This window comes from Dendronephthya gigantea, unplaced genomic scaffold (genome assembly GCF_004324835.1).
Source record: "Dendronephthya gigantea isolate DGI-Jeju-01 unplaced genomic scaffold, DenGig_1.0 000043F, whole genome shotgun sequence".
In the NCBI taxonomy this organism is placed as follows: domain Eukaryota; kingdom Metazoa; phylum Cnidaria; class Anthozoa; order Malacalcyonacea; family Nephtheidae; genus Dendronephthya; species Dendronephthya gigantea.
In genome coordinates this window covers 22,162-49,047 of record NW_021163053.1, presented here as the reverse complement: position 1 = coordinate 49,047, position 26,886 = coordinate 22,162, and the positions used below count along the sequence as shown (strand labels likewise).

General features: G+C 36.2%; 3 protein-coding genes and 1 long non-coding RNA gene across 5 annotated transcripts; 2 read left to right on the top strand and 2 right to left on the bottom strand.

Moving 5' to 3' along the window:
• Positions 1-60: 60 nt before the first annotated feature.
• LOC114527248 (radial spoke head 1 homolog) lies at positions 61-1,756 on the bottom strand. The gene is made up of 3 exons (XM_028548901.1): positions 1,470-1,756; positions 943-1,139; positions 61-657 (listed from the first exon to the last, which is right to left on the bottom strand). Exons 1-3 carry the CDS (start codon positions 1,643-1,645, stop codon positions 362-364), a joined length of 669 nt encoding a protein of 222 aa, XP_028404702.1. The 5' UTR covers positions 1,646-1,756; the 3' UTR covers positions 61-361.
• A 177-nt stretch (positions 1,757-1,933) lies between these two features.
• On the top strand, positions 1,934-3,267 carry LOC114527250. Its single transcript, XR_003687398.1, has 3 exons — positions 1,934-2,836; positions 2,997-3,089; positions 3,169-3,267. It is a non-coding gene; the product is annotated as an uncharacterized LOC114527250 (long non-coding RNA).
• A 457-nt stretch (positions 3,268-3,724) lies between these two features.
• Positions 3,725-7,659, top strand: LOC114527059. The gene is made up of 5 exons (XM_028548647.1): positions 3,725-5,139; positions 5,237-5,365; positions 5,780-5,857; positions 5,992-6,067; positions 7,125-7,659. Exons 1-5 carry the CDS (start codon positions 3,753-3,755, stop codon positions 7,336-7,338), a joined length of 1,884 nt encoding a protein of 627 aa, XP_028404448.1. The 5' UTR covers positions 3,725-3,752; the 3' UTR covers positions 7,339-7,659.
• A 27-nt stretch (positions 7,660-7,686) lies between these two features.
• Positions 7,687-26,794, bottom strand: LOC114527058 (ATP-binding cassette sub-family A member 1-like). Of its 2 annotated transcripts, none has more exons than XM_028548645.1 (46): positions 26,617-26,794; positions 26,083-26,327; positions 22,936-23,029; positions 22,384-22,513; positions 22,163-22,221; positions 21,603-21,724; positions 21,421-21,495; positions 21,054-21,137; positions 20,789-20,893; positions 20,387-20,597; positions 20,041-20,181; positions 19,588-19,757; positions 19,353-19,472; positions 19,034-19,220; positions 18,579-18,690; positions 18,336-18,509; positions 18,018-18,141; positions 17,477-17,797; positions 17,074-17,278; positions 16,801-16,928; positions 16,601-16,714; positions 16,132-16,451; positions 15,654-15,850; positions 15,083-15,337; positions 14,635-14,900; positions 14,493-14,535; positions 14,192-14,338; positions 13,668-14,039; positions 13,044-13,296; positions 12,669-12,771; positions 12,460-12,571; positions 12,211-12,271; positions 11,936-12,116; positions 11,564-11,679; positions 11,295-11,442; positions 11,037-11,160; positions 10,798-10,927; positions 10,602-10,722; positions 10,424-10,498; positions 9,892-10,140; positions 9,577-9,711; positions 9,304-9,407; positions 9,022-9,114; positions 8,779-8,884; positions 8,502-8,639; positions 7,687-8,033 (listed from the first exon to the last, which is right to left on the bottom strand). In XM_028548645.1, the coding sequence occupies exons 2-46, from the start codon at positions 26,152-26,154 to the stop codon at positions 7,905-7,907; spliced, it is 6,726 nt and encodes a 2,241-aa protein (XP_028404446.1). In that variant the 5' UTR covers positions 26,155-26,327; positions 26,617-26,794; the 3' UTR covers positions 7,687-7,904. The 2 variants fall into 2 exon arrangements, with proteins under 2 accessions (XP_028404446.1, XP_028404447.1); XM_028548646.1 differs by having other exon boundaries at positions 26,626-26,794.
• Between the last annotated feature and the right edge of the window lie 92 nt (positions 26,795-26,886).

Here is a 26,886-nt window from a genome sequence, read left to right as displayed (position 1 = left end):
CAACTTCATTTAGTTTAGTTTGATTACAATAAATATAGAATACTCTATAGAAGTTTTACCTGATTGAGCGAGAAGCTCTGTGTTACCATTTATGAACATTTATTATGTAAATGAACACAAAACCACAAGCTTCCAAGTATAAAACGATTGTGAGAAATTAATAAATCTTGAAAATATAAATGGAGAATGAAAGATAATGCTGATAAAAGTAAATTTACATTTAAGGATATGATTATGAAAAGTATGCAATATATTTAATGATGTTTCTACATGTGTTAACTTGGACTTAAATGTTTACACCCCCTGATCCCCACTGCAAATATAAATGGATAACATATTATGTTTGCATATTTGTGTTCATTCATGATGCTTGCCCTTCAATACCACATAATGTTTTTGGTTTCCACAAAGCTTTAAGTACAGTAGTAGGTTCATCTTCTTCTGTTTCTCCTTGTATTTGATCTTCTTGGACGTTGTATTCCCCCAGTTGTTCGCATCCAATATCAAAAAGATACTTTCCCTTTCCTTTCATACAATTGTCTGCAAACTGACCAGAGTAACGATGATTTGCATGAATTAATTCTCCAGCACCTTCACAAATACCTTTTGTCCAGGTGCCTTGGTAGCGAGAACCAGTCACATTGAAAGTATACACACCTGAAGACATTTAGGAAGTGTTAGTACTTATGCTGTTTTTGTACAATTTTTCCTGGTTTGTCCTATGATATACAACTAAAAAGACACCTTGAGGTGAGAGTAAAAATCTTGAACCCAGTAACCCACAGTTATTCCTCACGCTCTTAACGAAAGAGTCGAGACTTTGCATTTCATGTTTGTGCAGAAAAGCAACTCTGATCCTGCATAATCTGTCAGACTCAGAAACTTAGAACCGTTCGTATTCTGGGGGGGGAGGCTGGAAAGGCAATATATTCGTTAGTTTACCTTGTCCATGTCTCTTATTTTCGTACCAGTCTCCTTCATAAATATCACCGTTGACGTAATAGTATGTTCCAAAACCATGTTTTTCGTCATTTATCCAGTTTCCTATGTACTTTGATCCATCTGGATAGATGAATGTACCGTAACCATTCTTTTTACCTTTCGTGTAACTGCCAGTGTATCGTGCACCATTTCTAAATCTAAAGAGAAGACTTTCTTCACTGGACACGCTCAGGCCGGGTTTTCCCAGATTTTCTTCCGACCCCTTTTGCTTGCCAATCCGGGAGGTTTAACTAAACGTGACACCACTGACATGATCTCGAGAGTTTAAAAAACTCTTTGTCACTAATTCTCTTCTGTGTATATAACTATGATTATGATACTGTTAAGATCATACAAATACTTGCTCATGAAGCTGCTAGTGTATGAATAATTTCACGCTCGTTTGCCTTTATAATCACTGGGGTAAATTGCTGAACTGATGTGTTATAAACTAATTTACGCTAAGTCTAGGTCACGCAAAAGCTTACTTGTACGTTCCTTGTCCATTACGCTTTCCATGTTCATAAAAACCCTCGTAAGTATCTCCGTTAGGCAACTTTGCCTTTCCTTTGCCGTGTCTTTCCTCATTTTGATTTCGCTCTCCTTCATATTCTCCAAGATATGGACCTTCTTCACCTTCGATTGATTCTTCATCGGAAGACATTTCTTACGTTCTACTTTATATTAGATCTTACTTTATTCGATAGTTATTAGATAAAAATGAAACAATATCAGCACAGGCAATTCTACACTGGGTGAATGTGTTGTTAAAATAAAGCTTCAATGTGTTCGTAACTATAGAAACAGTGCAATAGGATATCCTTCTTTGTTGACAGGTGGCTTTTCAAATTAATTTCAGTAGAATGAAAATAGCGGAGACTGACTGCCTATAACAAAACAGACCACTAAAAAACTTCATTTCGAGAAAGCAACTAAACAAAATGTTGAATTTTCGTGATTGTTGTCTTCTTCTTAGTGCACAACGTTGTATCATATGATGATATCGTTTTGTATTGTAGACCCCTCTCTAGTGTCTAGTGCGTCTGATTCTGCAATATCTTGTTACGTTAGAGCAGGGTGGAAGCAGAGGCAGCTGCCCTGAGTGCCCGCTTTCCATTTACCAGCAGAGGCAAAGGAGGCAAGGGAATTAAAGGATTGCATTGCAGTCGTTCAGTCGTTGATGAATCTACTTTAGACAATCCTAGTAAAGCAGATATTAAACGAGTTATAGCAGTCATAGCACCATCGTCTGGCAAAAGTAAAACGTTTTGATATAGATCTGGATGCGGACACTCTTTTCACCTCCATTTGATTCAAGCAATCGTTCATCTCAATTGCCAAGAAGACTCTGGGCACGAGGTTGCTCAAGTGCGTCCATCTCATGCAGTAGACTGTGACGTAAACACGGTTTGTGACTTTGTGCCAGTCTAGCATGAAATTGTTACTTTAACACGGTTACGGTCATGCTCGGGTATGACTATGGGTATGGCTAGTTAAGTACGACCCTGATCACGGAGGTGGACCCACAGTTCAGTGGGTGGACCGTGGACCTGGTGTGTTAATCTGTTCGGATGTTTCTGTCTCGCAGCCTACGACTCTCCCTCGGGGGGACAAACTCAACAAAGGTATATGTCGCAGCCTCGCAGGCTCAGGAACGAAAAGAGACCAATAATAAATCCAAGTTCTGAGTTTCCAAAGTAGATAGTGGAACATTGAAACGTCTGATTGACCGATCCAGCGCCTATCTGCCCTGGCATATCGCACTTATCAGAAACGATGTCCCTAGATCTGTATGAAATGTGTTTAAATGTGATTAGCCGTCAATTTAATTTAATCAATATAACATACATAAAAGGTATGTAGTCATGTAGATTCATTATCATTAACTGGGTATATTCATTTCAGACCTCTCACGGTGTAAACTATATTATGGAAAATGGAAAATAATGATTCTGCATCTCTTATGAAATTATTTAAAAGTTCTAAACAAATTATCCAAATTTACAATAATATAGATTTGCCAAAGCACATTCTTGAACAAATCCTTCAGAGACTAAAGCCATATGACTTGGAAACAATTGAAAATGAAGAATTCCTAAACTTGAAAGGTAGAGCCTTTCCTAAAATGTTCATGCTTATTTTTATATATGTATATTTCAATTTAGAGCAATCTCTCTGATTTTTAAGGCATTTCTTCCGACTCATTGTGGAAGGCTCACTTCATAAGTAACTTTAAACATGTTGTCAAATTGCCAACATTGAATTGTCATTGTTTCAATTCGAAGCCGTGGAGAAACACAATATTTGAGAGACATTTTCATGAGACCACATCACAAATCTCCTTGAAGGAGAGTTACAACTTGAAGGTGTTTATCGACGATCAGTTATAATGAAATTATAAATTGATTTAGCACTTTGCTTTATTTAGTTTAAGCTAATAATTAAGCTTAATGTAGGTTTAAAATCAGCAGTTTAACCATAAAGTGAATGAGGGACCCACCCCCCAACTTTTTATTTAGACCAAATTTTTAATTGTTCCAAACCCAAAAAAAATGATTTTGGCAGTCCTATGGATATACCAACACATTGGGGTGTCCACAATCACCACATGTAGCACTGGTAGTAACATTTGAAACTTGGACCTGCCTTGCATTACATGCAGTTACAGTACATATAGTACTAATATATTAGTCTATCTTTTGTCTAGAAGATGTGATTTTCTGACAAGACAGACCACAAGACACAAACTCTCTTATCTTTCTCTTTCAGATATGAATGATGGACTTGATCTATGTATAAAGCATCTTACTAGAATTCGAATTAGTCATAATACAACATGTATTTATCTTTCACAAAGTCCTCACTTGCTCATGAAACTTGCTTTCGTACTAGAGAAAGTTGAAATGAGCCAGTTGCAGGACCGGAGTGTTGCGGCTTTGATTCAAATATTGGACGTTTTACTACCGAACAAACTAAAGTCATTTTCATTGTCAAACTGTAAAGTTGAACATACGGAAAATCTGAAAACACTTTTAAAAGCTCTTGCTAAATCACAATCACTAGAGACACATAGAAGCCTTCTTGTTGATAAGAATGATCCCACGGTCGTAAGCGACTGTGGTGCGTGCTTTAGTGGAAACCAAAAGTCTCATTTAAACCAGAGTGAAATGATTAGCAATGACGCTACAGGCGGTTTCTATTCTGGAACGGAAATCATTAATGACAATCAAGAAAACCATACGCCAAGCAACACAGCCCAAAGTACTGAAGACAATTTGTATGATGAGGGTGTTTTCTTAAGACAGTCTTCACTATCTGACACCTGTCAAGAAATCCCTTATGTGAACACGATCACGATGGCAAGTTCCTCTTCAATGCGAACGTCAAAAGAAGTTCTACGTAAACGTGAAATAACATTGAATCAACTTCGCCCAAATTGTTTGACTGATCTCAAACTCTCTTCTTGTCTAATGGATAGCAAAAGTTTGAGAGTGTTCTCCGAAGAATTGGTTCACTTTGTTAGCTTACTTTCTCTTGAATTGTGTGATATTGGATTACGTTTCGTTCCTGAAATGAACAAGGTTCTCACCAGCGTTAATGAACTTGTAATCAATGGATCGTTACGTTATCTTGTTTTTGAGAATGAATCCCTAAGTTGGCAAATGGAGATGTTTTGCGATATGCTCATGTCGTCTTGCGAGAACTGTCGATCAACAGAAACACATAAAGGATTGTGGTCATTACGTTTGGTAGGTGGCTTCATTTTTAACATTGGTAGCTTTGGAAAGATGCTGGAAACTTGTTCATTCTGTGAAGAACGAGGCTTTGCTCATAAAAATAGTGAAATTTTGTTGATGGAAGATAGACTCCATTCTTTAATAGACCAGTGTGCAGACATGGTTCTTCCACTTTATCCGGGATGCTCGCCGCTTGTAGGCCACAGAGAGAAGAATGAACAGGCTATATCTCTAAGTTCAAGACGTCAATATATAACAAGTGGCATTGAAAGTTTATATTTGAGCTTTCACGATATTAGTGGTACCAGTGGAAAGGAACTCGCCAACTCACTGTTACACAACCGTAGTTTACGAAATATCTCATTACCTTCGTGTGGTCTGAAAACAGACGATATCTCCTGTATATTTGACTCCATTGCAGGTATAAATATTTGTCTTATTGCATTATAGAAAATGTTTGAGTGACCTCTGTAGCTATGTTATTTATATGGCTACTTTTTCTATTACTATGTTTTTAGGTAATGAGGTGGTCAGAAAATTGGAGTTACGAAATAATCTTTTTGATATGAATCAAAGTTACAGTTTGTGTAAATTTATTGCAATGACTCATTTGGTACATTTGGATTTATCTTATTGTAGCCTAGAAGGTGATGAAAACGATTAATTGGTCTCCCCTAAATACTGTAGCTACAAAGCGTATAAAATTAACACGAACTGCCGAGTAAAAATATAACCTGGACCCCGTGTTAATTATTTCACATCATGCCTGACGCAATGTAGTGTAGAAGACTTAGCTTTGACTGAAAATACTACACTCTGAATGAATTTGGTATATACAATTGAATTATTGGATAAAAATCTCATGTCTGTCACACGTCAGCAGTTATTGATCAGAAAAAGTGTTTTTGAGTAATGCAAAAACGCAGCCACGGCAGTTGTTGTGTGACAAAGTGTATAAATGTTAATAAATGTAGGTTAAATATTATCTAATGCATCGCCCTATGTCTAATGCATCGCCCTATGGATTCAGCACACATGCAATAATTGAGACTTAATTTTAGTTATTCCTGATGCCGTGGTAGTGTTACTGTCGTCAAACAAAACCCTACAAGTATTGCTGTTGGCTGGAAACAGATTGGGTCAGTACTCGATCAGCATTTTCTTGAGCATGGTTTGACGTTTCACGTATACCTTAACTGGTCTTGCTTTACATTCGAAGGTAGGGCATTTCTTTCCAGTTTAAATTAAGCAATTTTATTTTATGCACGTCAAGGTGATGCAGGTGTATTTCAACTAAGCGACGTCTTCATAAATGGCGGGACTTCAGTATTGAACACTCTTGATTTAAGGTAAGGATTAGTTATCAATTGTTTTTTGAAATTCTTTCGTTTCCTCTTTGCTAATTTGAGTCTTCGCTCCATTGAGTCTTCGCATTTTTTTGTTTTAATTGCCTATCGCTTTCCTATGCTTATGTCACAAGCAAAAACCAAGTTAAAGTTTTAATTTTAGAACCGATAGTTTTCCGCTTATGTCAACCGTAAAAATATGCTGGTGTAAAATAGTTTCAAACAGGATGCCATGCATATTGGCCTAACAAATTAGCCAAACGCAGTCATGCATGCTTAGCTTAGCTCTTTTTTTATCTGAGTTCTTGACTAATTCGTTCATCCCCCATTTGGCAACCCTGATATCGAAACCGTGGGGTACCTGAAATGCCAAAATAATTCTTCTTTGTCTATTCCATCCCAACGGTTTTTTTGCGGAATATTCTTCAGGACGTTCTTTCTATAATGATAAGGAATACAAATATGAGTTGCACAAAACGCTTGATTGCAAAATAACCGAAAATGATGAGATTAAAGAAAGGAAGCAAATGTGAAATTGTCTGCCTGCCGTTCTAAGTCAGCGAACGAAATGCACTGAACTAAAATAAAAGTTAGCTAGAGCTTCGTTTTAAATACCTGGGTTCAGTCACAGTTCCACAGCCTTGTACAGCAGTATTCTTATAAGCTTGAAACTCCTTATTTTCTAGGCATTTTTGTTTATGCAAGTGGTTTAAACGAGTGTGCATAACTTGTGAAATACTCGCTATTCATGCATACACACCCGTTTGGCCTTAATTACGTCGAATGGTTCTCATTCAAGCGAATAAATTAATTACACCAATGTGAATTAGTTCATATGGTAATTGTCATCGTTGACTACACAACTTGACAAGACAATTATAGGATTAGGTGAAAACCAATCCTTAAAATTACTCTGTGATGGGGGCCTTTAACAAACATAAAAATATAAATCTATATCAGTTTGATCATGTATCTATCAGTTCAGCACTCCATACCTGGTATAATCATAAGATCTAGGGGTTTATTTAACCCTTTAACCAAGTTATATATTTTATTATAGTTGTAATAAGCTGACAACCTGCTCACTTCTTCATTTCGGAAATGTCTTGTCAACAGAATGGCCAACCAAACTTCGTAAAATTTCTATTTGTGAAAATCCACTGGTAAACGTTTCGACTGTCAGAGAATGTTTGAATAAAGTCTTCGATGTTGTAATAATGGAGCCTGTTGTTGATGGCGCTATGGCATACGCGGATTATCTCAGCGAGATGTGACTGCCCTGTCTTTGAGGAGTAATATTGTGTACAAGATTTCCCGTGAATAGCAAGGCGTGCTCAGTCTTTTGACTATCAACATTTTTAGAACTTGCAACAGCAACCAACCAATATCGTATGTTTAGTCTCATAGAGCTGCATGATAGTTGTGACGACTGGCTTTGTCAGAGTCGTCAGGCATATGCGCAGTAAATGACTTTACCAAAACGAAAACGAGGTTAAATACACATTTATCGGTCAAAATAGAAAAATATTTTTCAAGTTCAAGCATGTGTTAAAGGTTTAGGGGTTAGTATAATAAGTTCACAAATTGACAAGTAAACATCATATAGATAATATACACTAAAAATCACTAGTATATACTTGTTTAATAAATTCAGTCTAAAATTCAATTCATTTTAAATTTTACAAATCTATATACAAACATATGAGAAAGGCCATGCCGGGTATACATATGGTTGCCAACATTTACACACAATTATATTCAATGAAATTTATATCTATACATATTTAAAAAAGTCTTATTTAACTGCAATATTATTATTAGAGTGGGAGAAATTATCGTTTTACACTTCAACAGGTCGTTCCGAATGTCGTTCAATCATCGGACTGTGCGGCTCCAAACGATCTGAAGATTCTGACGGTAGGATTGGTTCCATTCCGTCTGTTTGTTGTTTTGCAAAGTTAATAAAAACCTATATACAGCGATAAAAACGCCAATCAACGTTGGAATAAAAACTGTTTACTATAGTGTAAATAACTGTTGTGGAATTAGGGAGAGGAATGTGCGCGGAAAAGGAAAAAAATATACATGTATACAGGATTGCATGTGCAGTTGCACTGATGGACATGTTTTATAACGATATGTAAGAATTTAATTTTTCCCGGCGTATCCTCGGGCGGATAAATAGCGTCTATATGCGAGGTTGTTGTGTACTGAAAGCAATTAATTACATGCAATAACTTGATTCTGACAACTCGTACAGGAAAGCGGTTATAGCTTAATAGCATAATAGAACTTTCATTAATTAACTCGTAATATATGTCTGCATGAACGTCTAAAAACTATTTGCTAGAAGTTATCAAGCAATCATGCAGGCGAGACTCGAGAGTTTCTAATATATTGAGAAAAAACCCAATAAAAGCAAAGACCCTGAGCATACCTGATCTAACGTTGTTTGACTGACGGAGTATTCCTCGATGCTCAGTTGTTCTCTACTTCTTTCCAACTCACCAAATACAAAAGACAGAGAAGTTCTCTCATTATGTAACTGATACTCCAGCATATTATGATGTTGATCCTTCAAGAAAATCGGTAGAAAAGAATCAAAACGATAATTTTATAACTGTGATCCCATCGATTTAGATTTTCTATTTTAGTTCCACGGAACACAAATATTTTCTCAAAATATCGCTGGAGTGATTTGCAGGTACACTTACCTTTAATACACATTCCAAAAAGGTATTTTCCATGAAATTCTTTACAGGCTCCAAATCAGGCATGACTCCCGCAATTCTGAGAATAACGGTATAACCATCTCCATATCTGTGTGAATACAAATTATAAATTAAATGATAAATAATACAAAATATTTATTAATTCAAATTATCCACAATAGAGTTATTCTATCAAAAAAATGTTTACAACTTTTTTTAAAGAAATATAAAATAATTTTTACTAACTTGTTCTTGAGGTGTTGAGGCGTCCCCATACATTTGAATTCTCCATTGACCATGATTGCTATTCGTCCGCAAAGTGCCTCACATTCTTCCATACTGCATGTGAGAAACAATTTTAAAAACTCGCTCTACACATTTATCACGCTAGTTACAGTCAATGAAAAACTTGTTCAACGATAATTTTGTTCAGATGTATTGATGCGTAACATGTTAAGTACGACCTTGCTCTGGTTGTTCTGGATGTCAAAGTTATGCCTACACTCATTATATAAATATTGTACTCACCTGTGCGACGTTAAAATAATTGTTCGTCCATCTTTTACAATGTCAGAGATAACTTTCCATAAAAACCGTCTGGCTTTTGGATCCATGCCTGTTGTCGGCTCATCCTAAATTTGAAAGATGGTGCATAAATACTCAATTCACAACGATCATTATATGTCCTACCTTTCGGAGAATTAATTGGTAATCGTGCCGTTGGTAATGGTTGAATAATACTTTTCAGGGCGGTAACAATACCTATATCACCATCATTCGTATATGGCAATTGAAACTTACCAGAAATATAATTGGGCATTCACCAACCAAAGAAATAGCTGTAGATAATTTGCGTTTATTTCCCCCACTGTATTTTCCAGCACACCGGTCAGCGTATTGGAGAAGATTGAGTGTGCGTAGACACCAATCGGTAACCTGAAATTGATTGGAGAACAATAAACACGTGGGTCGATCAAACATTACCTTTTAGTGCCTATATCTCGCAAGTTAAATTGGGAATGGCGCGGAACATAGTTGAACGATTTTCCTCATGATAAACTTCAAAGAACCTTGAAGTAGTCGCGAGGTATTTCTTTTTGGCGAATTTGTACACACCTGGTTAACATCCTCTTCTTGAATTCCTCTTATTCGGGCATAAAGTTTCAGGTGTTCGCGGGCAGTGAGAAGATCATTGAGAGCATCAAACTGTGGACAATATCCCATACTTTGTCTTGCAGCCAAAATATCATCGACAACACTGTGTTGATTAATGTAAGCATCGCCTTTAGTTACACTAATATCTCCAGTTAGCATCTTGAATGTTGTAGTTTTACCAGCACCATTTACACCAAGTAATCCAAAGCACTACACATAAGAAGACATAAATATATACTCGAATATACAAAGATCCGTGTACACAGATGACGTACATGTATGATCCGTGACCCATAACACGTGATAAACATACAGTAGGCTCTTAAAGTGGCCTCCCATCTTTTTTGGTTTAATAGTTAGACATAATTACGTCATTTGGCTTGGAAGCCTAGAATGCACTTATGAATTGTCATCTAATGGCCTTGTGTCTTTTACTATTTACGGCGAGGCCTTTAAAACATATTCCCAACTAAGTCAAACCACGTGATCATACCTGTCCACGTGGAACACCAAGACAAAGTTCTTTCACTGCGACATTCTTTGAGCGACTAAATTTTGATTGGTAGACCTAAAAATAATAAATCCGTCAATGTAATGAGTTCATAATTGCTTTTAACTTAACTTTCGTAATTTTCCTGCGTCCAAACACGATTTAAATAATTCTTTATTACCTTTGTCAGGTTAACAAGACGAAGACATTCAGAATTAGCATCACCATTCTTAACACGTTGTCTTTCATTACGGACATCATCGTCACAATCTGCACCACTAGATAACTCACCAATTACTTTCCTAAATATATCAATAATGTGCTTATTGAGTATTTAAGACAACCGTCTTCCAAGTTAAATGAATAGTAAAACCTACCTTTTTTTAATGAAGAACCTGTATTCGATCAACAATGTAAATGCAAAGTAGACAAAACCCAACACAAACATAGAGAGGATATTTCTGCCAGTGATGTCCCAACTCAATGGATCTTTAAAAATATCGCTACCTATAAATAACCAAAAATATCAAGTTGAACACAAAGTTTCAAGTTACCAACAAAAATATCCAATAAATATATGTTTTTTCCATAGACCGGCCACATGCCGTTGACTTACCAAATCTTTTGTAGACGTCAGCGAATATTTGATTCTTTGCTAGATCAATAAGTCCTCGGCCCAAGCAATAATTTGGGAAAATGAGAAAGATTTGCTTGAGGTAGGAATTGATCAGCTGGAGCTCCTATATATAAGAGAGGGATTGTCATGTATTAGCATATAGTGTATATCAATATCAATCTGAGTACCCAACTATCTCTTAAGTCACGTTCTTTTAAAAAACAACAGATTCATGTCCATTTTTCACATGGTACTTACAGCATCATCGTCAAAGAACTCCAGAACAAAAGTCGCGATGGTCGTGTTCATTCCAATAAATAGATTAATACAAATTAGGGCGATGTAAGCTGTGCTTGAGATCTCAAACACGAAGGAAGCTGGATACATCAGAGGCGTTATCGACCACCTGAAAAATCAAAATTTAGAAATCGTTAGTTTTTTCTGTTATACACAATTGATCATGCATGCAATGCCACACTCTGAATAGACGTTGGATAACGTCTTAAACTTTCGTATAAGACCCTTACCCATATAACAACAGTAACAACAGAGTTGGTCCAAAGTTATCAGCTGAAGTGTACGACTTCTCTTGGAATGCGAGGAATATGCAGATACAACAAAATGCAGGGATGCAATAGTTACACTAAAAACAAAATAACGTCGGATTTTAGCGTTAGTGTTTATTCTTCTTAAAAACAAAATAATCGTTAAAAAACGAGTGCAAAAGTGAAACACACTTGCATTTGACTGCTGAGTTAAAGCGAAGCTGAATATTCTTATTTTGTTTGTGGTGACATTATTTGAGTATTTTTATAACATGCTGCTATTGAAGCTGCAATGAATGATACGTTTTTCATTAAGTGGTGCATGTTGTCATATTGAACATATATGAAACTCACCATATCCCAGACGAAGTTGGATACCCAGTATATAAGAGGATTCACACCACAAACCATGTGTAGATGTTTGGCTTTCGAAACACGTTCATTGATGAGAAAAACAACAAAACTTGCAGGAACAAATGCAAGTGCAAAGATCACAAAAATAGCCATTACCAGGTCAGTTCGGGTCATATTTTTCCTAAAAAAATACACAAAATATTTTGAAAAGATATAGAATTGTCCATGTATAACAACCATGCTGGTACATAGCTGACTTATTTTAATGGACCTACAATGTTGCTTCAGATAATTCTCCTTTTGTTAAGTTCATCGGATGATTATATGTCGTTATTCCTGAAAAAGGAGTAAAAACAAAATATAAAATATCGTGATGGATGTGCATTGTTGAGAAATGAGCAAAAAATGAAGGAAGTAAAGAAGATATGCCAGCTGAGCAAAGACTGCGTGTCCTTTCCCTCGGGTGGTAATTAAAAGAGAAACACCAGGGGGAGTGGGTGATAGCAAGCAGATTTGGAACATACCGTATCGTCTTGGATTTGTGCCTTTTGAAGAAACTCGCTCACGTAACAAAGTATTAGTTGCGACGCTTAAGAAAGTTGGCATTGCATGATAGCCCTTATTGCTGTACCAGGCCTGGAAAACACAGTTTATTAAAATATTTAGCTACATGCACGGATACCTACATGAGAAACTTAACAGGTTGAGGCCTATGGGGAATTACAGAACAAACCTTAATTCCTTCTGTTGCAAAAAGTCGCCGGATTTTCGCATCCGTGTTACTACGAATTCTTTCAGGAACATTTATCTTGTGACCAAATGTGACACCTCCATATCTTACAATAAAATATGACAGAAAATATGACAGGTTAAACCAAGTGTGTTCATTTTGTGTTAAAACTAAAGACCTGAATGGTAAATATGATTTTCACGCTAGTGCTTTACAACAAGGCATTTTTTGAGTTTCTCAATCAGTAAACTCAATTTATAGATCCTTATTCCTATCAGAAGCAAAATAATTGATCAAGTGTTTTCAGCTCACGGAGGTTTCGTTTCTAAACTCCCTGCTACAGTCGCAAAAATCTTATAATAGAAACCTTAGACATACCTTTTCTTGCGAAACTGTTTAGTTGTCCTGAGAATATAATCATTATAATCCCGGAGAGTGATATTAAGCACAGTGTCGCCAGTATCTGACGAAGCTTTTGGGGGTGGATACTTGCAACACTTGTCTGAACATACAGCAGTTCCTGTCTTACATGAACATGATTGGAAAAATCGCGATGAACGAGGAACAGTTGCGTAGCCTTTATTGAAACGAAGTCTTTCTTTTGAGCAATTGAGAGGAACACAATAGCTTCCTAAAACAAGGAATAGTATTACGTGTTATTGCATGGTGTCGTTACACAATAGCTTCCTAAAACAAGGAATAGTATTACGTCTTATTGCATGGTGTCGTTACACATTTTGTTCCTAAAGTTCTATTTTATAGCAATAAGTTTTAAATGTCGAGTGCATCATAAGAAAAAAACTCGCGAAATTCAATGTAATGGTACATGATTACGTGTACGAAGCTGCAGTGCATGCATAGTTCTCAAAGTTCTTAAACTTACATCTCCTGAAAAATAGACAGAACTAAAGTATCGGGTGTTGATAAGACCGTCCTCGACTTAGCCTAATGTTTGCAGTATAAGGGACATCAAAGATCTTAAATGAAGAATACTGTACGTACCTACTCCAGGGGGGTTAACTAACGTATCTGCGAGTCGTTTTCCACTTGGAGATTGTGTTGCATCAGCAAAGAACATTGTATTAGGTTGAGGTATGGCATCAGTCGTAGTGAGTTTCAATGCAGGTAGTTGACCAACTGGAGGACGAAGCATGGCTGAAACCATTGCCAAACAGACAAATAAAGCTGGAAGAACAATTTGAGAGATAAAGCCTTTTCTGTTTCGTTTTGCATGGTTAAATCGTTTCTTGAGTAAACCAATGAATTGTTTCTTAATTAAATTTAAACCAGTTGCTTTAGGTTTAATTCTCGGAGCTCTGAAAACATCATCAATATCATTTGACACTTCTTCGTCTTCCAAAACATCTTCTTCCCCTAAAAATATTTCAATATATAGGTTCAATTACATATATTTTTGACAGCGAACCATCCTATTAAACATTATCCTGTTATATACAAGCATTAAACAATTTTCTTCTCTACAAAATGAAATTTTTCTTGTGAACTTTACGTCGTTTAAGACGTACCTGCGTCCTGGGTAATATCATCTTCATCAACAGAGCCAATCGCGGTGGATCTCTGTTTCCTCTGGAACATTAATTTGAAACGCTCAAACTTGCTTTTTTCATTTCGTACACTGATACGTCTTGTTGGATAAGATGATTTCACTTCCTCTGTCGATGAGAAGGCACAATGTCAAATTGATGTCAGAGCTTTTTTGCTGTTTATTTAGCTAATCAATCACACGATTAAATTGATATAACGAACATAAACAACCTATGGAAATGTGAACGATTTTAGGTGAAGCATACGGCATCATTTGCTTACCTTCTTCCTCAATACTTCCGGCACTAGCCACTTTTAGGAAAACCTGTTGAACATTTTACAGCTCAATAAATATCAAGAAATAAAATTCAAGCAAAGCCAAGTTGTTCAACAAAAAGTATAAGATCTAAACAATTCCAATTACCTCCTCCAATGTCGTATCAGAAACACCAAAGCTGCTGATGTTAAACCTCTCCAGATTTTGATTTAATGCGTCGAAAAGGTTCTCAAACTTACTCCCATGGGACTCTCCAGTGGGTAAAACATACGTCATCTCAGTACCAACACTCTCAACTAACTCCGCTTGAGCAACATAAGACTTGATGAAGGCAGTAAGTGAAAGTTGTGATGGTTTATCGTAGTCTGTTGCAAGTTCACTCACTTCAGAGGCTGAATCTCCCAGACTTACACCTGTAGAAAGATTGGACATTTAAGAAATAAAGCTTAGTAAAGCAAAATTTAATTTGGCAACAACCTATCATCTGATGTTACGCTTTACAGTAAGTACATATTAGGACAAGAAGGTATAAACAACGTTTTTGTCCCTTAGGCTGTTGTTATATTACATTTGATGCGAAAGATAACGTCGTTACCTTCATCAATACTTCTGCTTGATGTTTCACTCTGATCATCGCTATCTCGTCTTGGTTCTGCGTCAAGAGCTCGCGTTTTCACATTACTCACAAGATCTTTCTTCACCAACGTAAGGTAATAACCGCTACCATATTGACTTTTGAGAAACAGCGAAGTTCCACAACAACATAGTTTGCCTTGAGCAATTATCGCAATACGGTCTCCTAGTACATCAGCTTCGTCCATATGATGAGTAGACAGCAAAATTGTCCGACCTGAAATAATGGAATGAGTGAATAATTTCTGAAATAATGAATAATTTCTGTAGCCGGGTATATGTTATAACACTGTCATTTGAAGTTATGCTGTGCAGTAGGTACATATTATGACAAGGAGGTACAATTCACTGATTTGAATTTGTTTGTCAGGATACTCCGCTATAGTGAATAAAATTTAATAATTTCAGACAGAAGGGTGTCATTATAGGGTTTATGGCATCGTTGATGCTTCTTGCGTTAACAGTCGGTTATTATTTTTCAAGATACAAAGATTAGAAGAAAAATTGAACGAAATTTGTCAAATTATACGCACCTTTTTTATATTGCAAGAGCAAGTCCCATATTGCTCTGCGGGCGTATGGATCAACACCAGCCGTTGGTTCATCAAGTATCACAGTCTTTGAGCCAGCGACAAACGCCATTGACACAGACAGCTTCCGTTTCATTCCCCCAGATAAAAATCTTGACCTTTCTTTACGTTTTGGTATTAAATGAGAATTAGCGAGGAACCTAATGAAGAGAAATTAACACAGTCTTTCCCAAACGAGCCTTTAATCAAGTTCTCTGGTTCAACGAGTCAAATCTTAAATCAGATTGCGATCAGGGTCGCTTGTGATTTACACCCGACGTGGAATGTTGAATTCAGTGGATACAACATATGATATCGAAGAAGGTCATGGTTGATTTGTTAGCATTCAGCAATGTAGGGCGTAATGGTAGAAATTTCTTCTAATACAGGATAAACTAGAACGTTTATTAATAAAAGTGTTACCCCCATTATTAAAACTTACTTTTCAATCTCATCTGGAATAAGGTTATTATCCAATCCTTTTAACTTGGCGTAAAACCAGAGATGTTCTTCAACAGTGAGATCATCAAACAAGACATTATATTGTGGGCATATGCCAAGACTGCTGCGAATTTCGTCCATACTACTCCGAATGTCTCTTCCTTCGATGAAAGCCGTGCCTTCAGTAGGTGGATAAATGCCGGTCAGCAGCGACATCGTCGTGGTTTTTCCCGCTCCATTATGACCAAGAAATGATGTAATTTGTCCAGAATAAAGATTTAGGCTCAAATCATCAACTGCTACTTTGCCATTGCTGTAAACCTAATGCGTGGAAAATTAAAACATTTTGAATAAATTTGTATCAACAATCACGTATCCTCCACTATACAACATTCCAATTTAGAAATCCAATTCCAGTTTAGTCGCTTATGATTCTTTTACATTACATATTTCATGTGGAGTAAAAATACCTTCTTTAGATTTCTCATTGAAATTCCCAAAGGTAAATGTCTTGGTTCCCGCTCCATTGCGACATTAGAATCTGCGGGTGTCACTGGAGAGTCGACTGATCCCAGTTCTACGGCCTGAAAATATATGATGTAATTATTGTAATATACAATATTAGACCCACTTGCCCAAAATTCAGAAACAAAAAACATGCATGTCATACCTGATCACCAAGGACTCGGTATATCTGAGTATCATGATGCGAGCCAAGAGTTCTGCTTCTCTTTCGTGATGGACACCAGTATGACCTCATGAACGGAAAATACCATGGCTTGGGTACCCCAAAATCTCCTGATTTTATTAAAAAAATAATATGCTTGTAATAATAGCAACAAGTTATGCATACATATGATAACGCGACAGTATACTCAAACACTCGCTTAGTAACGGCGAGTCACTGCCTTAATATACGGTCCTTAACATGGTACATACAAACCTGGGAAAACAGCTTCAATATACCACGTGAATAAACCATAGATGAAAGCATCGACAATTAACATATTCATGGCTCCTCCAACGCTGAACTCATCGCCGTAAACTGGACTAGAGTACAGATTATTCCACTGTAAACCAATGCCTTGCTCCTCAAATCTTGCAAAATATCGACACGCGATACCAAATGCCGTCGGTGATAATAAACACTGTTAAAATAAATATAAACACGAACGTGTGAATTAGGGTAAACTTTTATGCCTAATGATGAACCTTTGAGTTCGATACAGCCAATAAAGACGGATTTACCATGAGGACGGGAACGTCAAAGACAACGTGAAAACATTTAGGCGCAGTTGCGCTTTATTTGCCAGTCTGCCAATTAAAATTAAGTTCCCAACACTTACACTGGCTATAAGGTGCGACTTGTTGACGTTTTCTTCGAATATCGTGAGGATTACATACGGTAGATATGTTGTAAGATAAATGAGACCACCGCACGCAGCAGCTACGTTAGCACGCGAGAAGAACACGCTTATCAAAAAACAGAACATGATTGTTGATATCGTGAACACGAAAAAGAACACGAAGATGACAGAAGGATCGCTGTATTGAAGAATATCTCCGAACTTTAGAACCATGACAAGGAGTATTGTAGTTATCATCATCATAATTACACTCGTGATAAACCAAGCTAACCAATGAACGGAATTGGTTAAACCCATCACCTAAAAACAAGAATTCAAAGTTGGGAAATGACAGGAGATTATGTGGATGCACGTAGCAGGATCAATGACTAAATTGCCCCTCCCTCTCCCCCCGGACGACAAAACACCCCCACCGGTCCTCCTCTGCGTCTGTTTGATCGGGTGCCAAAGATTCGGAAAACGACAGTACTGTCCTTTAAGTACAGTAACCAAGATAAATGCTATAGATTCCGCTACCCACCTTCATCACCTCTTTCAGTCGTGTCTCCTTCTCATGAACAATTGTTTTAATTATCATTCCTACGCTGTAGATCCAGGCTAATGTCATGAACAGTGGCATTGAGTTTGAGATCGTGTATGAAAACCTATGATGAAAAATAACGATTTTTCTACAAGTAATTCCACGATTTCACCCGGTGTATCGCATTGCGTTTTCAATACCAGCCTCATATCTTCTCTTTTAGTGCATTATGACATTTATGTACAATTAACTGATCGGAGACGAATCAAAATGCGAATATTGTAACTCAACGAGATCACCACAAAAGAAAAGACCAACCTGTCATAAATATAGCAAGGGTAAGGCATCATTTGCAGAAACAATCCTGTTTTAACTGTTTCATTTGTCTGAGCCTCCGTAATGCCTCGATCAATCATGTCTTGCAAAAATATGAAACCAAAGAACTTATATCTCAGTCTATACATGGAGTTTTCTGGGCCTGGCCGCCAATATCTAAAAAAACATGAATATACAAGATGAGCTAATATCATTCAAAGTTAAAACGAAAGAGAGGAACCAAACCTGTGCCGTTTCCATCGTGGATTTTGAACTGTGTCGATGTCTTGTCGTATTTTGTACTCGACATGAGGAGACAACTCTTCAGCATCGTCTGGTACGTTCTTAAACACCACAGCTGGGAATGGAAATAAAATACTTTAAATCTGAAATTTTATATAAAATGATAATCCTTCTGATTTAGTTCTTTCTTCCTATGCTATCCTCCAGTCTCAGCTTCGAGAACTGACATACAAGAGGAGATATAGGTGAAAGTCTCCACTAGACTGATTGAATTAAATTTGATGTTATTTATGCGCGACTGAGGTGTCCAATAATTACCACAAGCGCAGGGGCAGGCGCTTGGTAATATCACATAATGAGCATGCCACAAAAACGGAACGATTACCTGGCGAATAATTCTACTAATATACCAAACGCACAGCGAAGTATATATAATATAACATTAAAATTTGACATACTTGCAAGGGGTGGGTAACCTTTTTCTGTCAACGCTAATCTCTCTGCCTCTCTCTCATTCTTCACAGGTTTGAAATAGTCAAAAGAAAGACAGTCTCCATTATCAGCGATGAGCCGTGCAATAGTCTGAAATCGTTCTGAAAACCCAGATGCACCTCCATTCAGAGAAAGAAGAAGTCGCAACATGTTCTGAAAAGAGAAAACGTTAACACGAAGCTCAGTAACACCGCGGAAACATACGCGTAGAGTAATTTTGAAGTAACTTCAGCAAAAAAATAATCAACTCAAATCCACTCAAACAGAACGTAAAAAATAACTTACAAAGTTCGGTGAGTTTAAAAAGCCTGGGGGGTCGATTTGCGGTGGCTGAAAATTTCCATTTTTTGCGGCCATACGAATTTGCTCCCAGACAAAACCCATCTCAGAAAATGTAAAATTCGCCTATAAAAGGTTAAAAAGTAACGACTAAGTTAGCAAAAGAATTCATCACGTACGACAACAAATATATTTTTCACATTTTCAAAACCTACTCTCTGACGCGTATAAAGCTACCGACCTTTTCTATAATCCTACGTGTGTGTTGATTATCAGGAGTATATAATATCTTGGCTGATAAAAACGTCTTCATTAACTGGAGAAAGAAGCTTCGTCGTCTTGAGTCGCCGCCACTAAAGCTTGTGCCAAGATTATCGAGCAGACAAGCACGAAACTTACAGCATCTATCATCTGGGAAATATTTTAAAATAAATTTCAAAATTTCAAAATTTCAAATAATTCATTCCCGAGCTCATGTTGTTTCCTCATGCAAATAGAAATTATGGAAAATGGCAATACCATGTAACACCATTTTTTCGATGGGTGGGAGGGTGTATTTAAATAAATATAGTTTTTTAAAAGGCTATCTTGAAGGGCGATCCATTATTATTCCCAGAAAATTCATCTTTTATAATTCACATAAATGGATCAAATTATGAATCATTTTGGGGTAAAATATCTGAACACGTCTTACTCTCTGGACAATAACAATAGAACTTGTCAGAAATTGAGTCATCATAACAACAACCAATTTTAGCACATGACTTCTTGTTTATTCCGCCCCAACCACAGTCGGACCTTAGCTCAGGTTTTACTGCTGAACATTTTCCATTGCCTATAAAATAATACAAAAATCAACCTTTAGATCTTATACTATATATTAGCGCTCGGCGTAATAACCAAGTGTACATGTACGTTGATTTAGTAAATGCCTTTACCCGCTAATTTTGTAATAATACTTGGCCATTCAAACTAAGTTTTAGAATCCCCCCTAATGCAAGTCTATATATAATTTGCAAAATATATCGTATCACACCCACCTGTATAATTATGAAATTCTGACATTTTTTTATCCAGTGGTGTCATCCAAGCACAGGAATTTTTTTTAATTTTATTTTGAGCCTCTTCTTTTTCTTTTTCTTCCTCTGGCTTCATCGTAGTTGGTCCGTCGTCTTCGCCTGTCAAAGAAGGATCCATTTTCCGGCCACAAATTGCTTCGTACCATCCACCATTCTCTTGTACTTTTTGTGCCTAAAATAACGATTCATAATTTGTTGGGAAAAAAGACAAAATCGCTAACTGAGGAAATGAAATGGTTGGTTTGTTATTCAAACACCAACTTCACAATCCAAAAAACACAAAATCCTCCGCAAGTTCCTATAAGCAATCTCACATGCACTGCATGCGAGTTCAAACCTATATACCCTTCTACGCAAACTTACCAGTTTTATTATGCCATTAGGAAGCCTCAATTGATTTCTCATTTCAAGAGGGAGCTCATTGACTTGAGATATGCTTAAATTACATATAGCCTCATGAAATGCCATCTGTTAGAACCAAGAAACACAAATTACTATATATAATGGTAATCTACGAAAAAAGGCGTTATAAAATACCATGCATATATCTGTAGATTGCATTAGAATTAAGTTTTGATTTGCTATGCATTGCTTGTAACAGTGAAAACAGTAAAAACGAAGGATTTACCTCGCTTTCAGGCGACAAAAATATAAGATATCCACCCCATGACGAAGTATTGCATGCTCTTTGTAAACTGTTGTACAAAACTGTCTAAAGAAATATAAAAACATCGCAATAATAATGAGTTATAATTCTCAAAAATATAATAAGTCATTGAATGGCATAGGGCGTATAGCGCTAACTAAACGTCCTGTCACTGATATACGTTAGTTACATCAAAATATCACCTGCATTTTTGAAAAAAATAGCCTGGATTCTTTACTTTGTTTAATTAAACTATCATTTTAGTCATCAACTTTCATTCTATCACGTTATATTGCATGATTGCACGTCTTTTAGCCTGCAGAATATATTTCACTATAACAGTCCTTACTCTGTTTTGTAAAGGTTGACCAAGAACCATAAATGGCAACAGTCTTGATAAAAACGGCGGACTTCTTCCATTGAACTGAAAAATATAATATTTAAGATGGTATGTTAAAACTTCATAATAATATTTGTTACAGCTGACTATGATAGAGAATAGGATAGCGATCTTGAAATATGCATTTGTACCTTCGAAAAGTTAACTCTGGCGTCCAAAACGCTGTCCGCTAAATTTGGAGAAAATGACAGGTTCTTGATCAGGAACTGTCTAACATCATCTGGGCTCTCGACAAGCGACGAAATGGTTGGATCTAAGACGAAAAATAAATGCAAAAAATATCAATGACGACGACAGTTTGGGGTTTCCATTGTCGTTGAATGGCAGGAAAATTTTATCTTTTGCAGCTCTCAAATATCGATGAAGCATTGCCTGCCAAGCTGGTCAAAAAAGAAAACTGAATCCAACTAATTCGTAACAGATCTTTGAAGTATCTGGTGTACGATAATAATAATGTAAAGAAGCCTGGTACGCGTAAAAAGAAATTCAACTCGTAGGAAAGGAGCACTATAATTTTTCCTAACTAAAATTAATGTTTTTTATTAAACGGTAATTCTTCCTGATCAGGAGCGTTTGAAATCACCAAAATCAAAATTGATTATTTTTGTGTTATCACACCAATGCAAATTATCACACCATGCAATTTACAGGAGAATTGTTTTGGGAGGAAGCAGTATGAACATATACTAACCTCGGGTTAGATCTCGACTTTCAAGAAAACTTTGAACATCTTCGAAAATATCAAATAACCTGTAAATATTTTTCACATAAGTACAAGTAAGAAAAACAAGTATGTACAATATATTTTATCATTAAAAAAATTCTAACATTAATCCTCCGCGCGCTTTCATCTGATAAGCATTACAGATGTGTATTCGGCGTGTACACCATGCAGGTAAACATGAAACTTACATTTTATTATCTGGCAAATCCACACTATTATTGCCATTGTAGCTCGTGCCATAATCGATGAAGTCACAAAAAAAGCCACGAATGAAAGGAAACAACCCAGCCGACGGCAGAGCTTGTGGTCTGTAAATGTCTACAAGAAACCGGATATTTCATAGTTGTATTTGTATTTTGTTAATATATATAGGTACTGCGGAACTACAGGATCGAGTTGGTCTTTTTGAAATAATTTTTTAAATATCAACATAACATAACGGAGAATGTAGTGTATATATATATATATAAATATATATATATATATATATATATATATATATATATATATATTATATATATTATATATATATTAATATACTATACATTAAGAAAGTTATTAGATACAGCGAGAACTGCAATAAGTTGGGATTCACAGATAATTTTGAACATAAAAAATATCTGAAAAAAGTCAGTGCAAAAATATCTGTAAATGTGCATGTTCACAAGCCTTTAAATTTACAGTGAATATGAAAAGGCACAAAACTATATTCAGTACATATACAGTCCACGATTACGTACCAGAATCACGGAATGCAGCAGGACGTCTTTTTCTTACTAACACCAAGATTAGAAAAAGCATCAATGGCCATACAATTTCGACTGCATTTCTCAACTAAAAGAATTCGTTGAAGATGATTCAGAAAAGATTTACAGAGTTACATCCGTACATATCTGTAGATATTTCAACGATTAATCAGTTTATGCTGATCATGCCTTCTTGGCCTTGGGTCTGGCAACATGCAATTACATGCAAGTTCTTTTTCATGTTGATAAAGATATGTTATACACTTCTATAGTTATACTAAATCATCCCCTAAAGCCTGTATGGCAAAGCTATAGGCTTTGCATTGACATTTCATTGTTTTCTTCACGTTATTTTGGCAGTTATTGCCTGCATATCGCCCAGCATTCATGACATGGGTTAAATTTAAACCGGGCAATAGCAAATCGCGTCAATACTAGAAAATTATACACTAAAAGTAAAAATATAAAATGTGGATTTGAGGAACTTTCGAGTTTCCTTTCGTTTATACACCAAGAAATGAAGTGCCTAAATTTATCCGGCACAATTTCACCCTGCTTCGATACAAGACTCCGGCCGGATTTCGCCGAATTCTTAGCCCGTATACTTATAACATATATATATTTCGTTATCAAAATGGAAACGCTAACACAGGAATAATGGAATTATTTTATATTCCTTTGACTGACTGCTGACACAATTATGATATTATATTGTTTGTCGGGAAAAACGGAATATGATCTCTATAGTAAAGTTTCAGTTTCAGTTTTTTAAAGTGAACTTAGGCATTTGGCCTCCTCTGTGATTTGGCACTCTCTTCCGCAACTCCCGCAAGGCTTTAGCCTAGGCAGATATAGAACTAATAGAAGTAGCGGGGCTAAAGCCCGTTTCAGACGTCGAACTTTTCATGTGCCGAATCGAATGCAAATGAGCTTAAACAAATACTTTAGTTCATTAACATTAGGTTCGGCACAATGAAAAGTTCGACGTCTGAAACAGGCCTAAGGGATCATTGACATTTGATATTTGCGCAGTTTGTGTGATAGATTTTAAATGATCCACCAAAACTAGTCCTTGATAAGCAAAAGGTTTATAATCACTTATTTATATATGGAAACACTCATACTGTAGACTTATAGCCGGTAGTTTTATGGTTCAGGAACCAGAATAACTACAAACATCTGTGTCAGGAGAAGGCATTAGTTGATTCAAATTGTTATGATAATTTTTGGTCAAAGAAATTATATATTTATGAAAAAAGTTCACACTGTGTGCTGGGAATATGGGCAGCTGGTAAGATTGAAAAAGCTAATATAATGAAAATAAGAATATTAATAATAAAGACATATCGCTTTCACTATTTTGACTTCTTAGCAGAAAAAACCCCACCATTTTTGTTTTATCCTTGTTTCATCCTAGTTTTTGTAGATTTTGCAGACAAATATTTTCATAAGAAACTGCTACACAATAAAGTGACTAAGTGGATGCGTCAAATGTACATTGCCATGCAAATAAAAGGTTATTGGCCATCTGCTTTTTATTAGGTACATTATACACTTTATGTATGCTCCAGAGGGAAATAGTGAGTTTTGTTTTCCCAAGAGTCGAGAGAAACATTGAAACTTGACGGAAAACAACACTCACTATTTCTCGAGGTAGTGTACATGAACTGTTTTGTTATTTTATATAGGAACAAAATTAACACACATGTTACACAACAATTTCATTTAAAAAAAAATTCCACTTTATTTTGTTATGACAAGAAGCGGGCAACAATTTTTCAGTTGTTTTCCTGGCGGGAAACAGTCAATGTATGGATCATGTTACTGTGAAGTTTTAACCACGTGATATACAAATGTTGTGAACAAATTATATATTGCTATAACACATACATCTGGAGAATGGTTGCGCCTCAGTATTTGACTCTTAGAATTATTAAAGATGTTGTAAATTAAGTCTGTTTTGCACAAATTTGCACTTATTCAGTTATTCTCCTGTTAACAAACTAACCAGTCGCTCCTCAATGTTTCAAATTAAAATAACCAAAACCAGACAACGCTACATGTCGATTCAATTATGATGCCTAGAATGTTGTTAAGATATGTCCACAATGGGCTTTGCATCATTTTTGAACAGGAGTCACAGTGGCCCACCCTTCAAGATATATTTTTCAACATCGCAATATATACTAGTGCGGCACTCAATAACTTTCAAGCAATTACAATAGGTTATACGTAGTAGGAACTATAATAGTTTACAATAGTTCAATAAGCATAAAAAATATTATATAGCCAAGCTATAAGCAAGAACCTAAGTAAAATGTTTAAAATGATTGCAGCATCATATGAGGGAGAGCTTGGAGAGTATACAAAGCACCTAGGTATGAGGCTGCATTTATTGTAGGATTATGCATTTTACAATGCACCTGGGTATGAGACTGCATTTCTAGAGTACAACAGCTTAATATATTAATAATTGAAATAAAATTAGGGCTTTAAGGGAGGATTTTCTTTTTTGAAAATAAATTTTGAAAAACAGTATGGCTGCAGGTGGCAGGATAAATGTTTATGTTGACTATAAAATATGGTTTGATTTGCCCATAATGTAAGAAGCATCAGCAGATTTGTAACCTTTTCTGCCTGTTGCTCACTAATACATGATTTATTCCACATTTTATCTATGGCTGTAAAAGTATAAGAACAAAACCTAACAAAATATACAGCTAGTCAATTACCATAATTGCGTGCGTACTGCATTGAATTGTCAGCCTTCCTCTTTATTACATATAGACAAATTAACTAACGCAGATGCTTGTATTTTAAACAAAGAAACTTCTTCCCATACAATATATGAAAAACGCACACATCATGTCCGAGTCTCTAGATCTGAGAGATGTCTTGCTGGGGACCATCGTGAGAACTCAAAATCAGTGCTCGAAAAAATATTCTTTTGATACAAAAATAAGAAATGCCACACAACGTCGACGAACTAAACTGATGAAAAACCTCTACATGCAATTTATAATATATCCCAACGAACGTTAATCCCCCTTGGTATTAACACATGAAAAAGTTGAAGTCTAAATGTAAATACAGCATTAAACAATATTAAATATATGAAACTTTTTAAAAAGTGTCGCTCACCCACTGACGCCGCCGAATTGAGAAGTTTTTCCAAAGCAACAGTTGGATTTGTTGTAAAAATTTCAAAGCCATAATGAAAGCTGTGTTGATGTAAATGTATCCGTTGTTATTTTCCGGAACATATACACAAGTTCATGTCCAAATCTCACCAGTATGAAAATCGTAAAGCAATTCGAGACGTCGGTCAATCGCAAGTTGAATGTTGATAATAAGCTTTTATTGTTTTTATATCGCTGAAATTCAACCTAGAAAGAATATAGCAGTCGTTAAGCCCTTTGATATGCCATACTTTAATGTTTTCAATCTTTCACACGGCAAATTTACGCAAAAGTGCAACGCAAAATGTTCTTATGTAACGTTATAGGAGGACTTTATTTCTGTCGACGTTCTGTTGTGAAATTATGCAAATGTGATGGCTAATAAATGCGAATAAAGTCCATGTTTACGTTATTTTTCCTTGTTCACACCCCCTGTTAATATATTGAATTGGTATAATTTACGGGGGCTTATAAATATTATTTACGTGCGATTTACCGGAAGCACCTGTATTCTCCGCATTCGAAGCACCACCAATGGCAATCGCAGAAAACCGGATGTATATGTCTGCCCTCTTCCTCTGTCTCACTGCCCAACCCGCTCTCACCCCAAAGCGTGGGCCGCGAGGAGCGTGGGTAAAAGAGCCTGGCTTGCGAGGTTGCTCTCACCCGGTGTCACGCGAATTTGAGGTAAGATCGCCCACCGCCCACACGATTGGAAGTCTACGGGTGTTAAAAAATTCGTTTTTGTTTTTGTGAAATGAAGTAT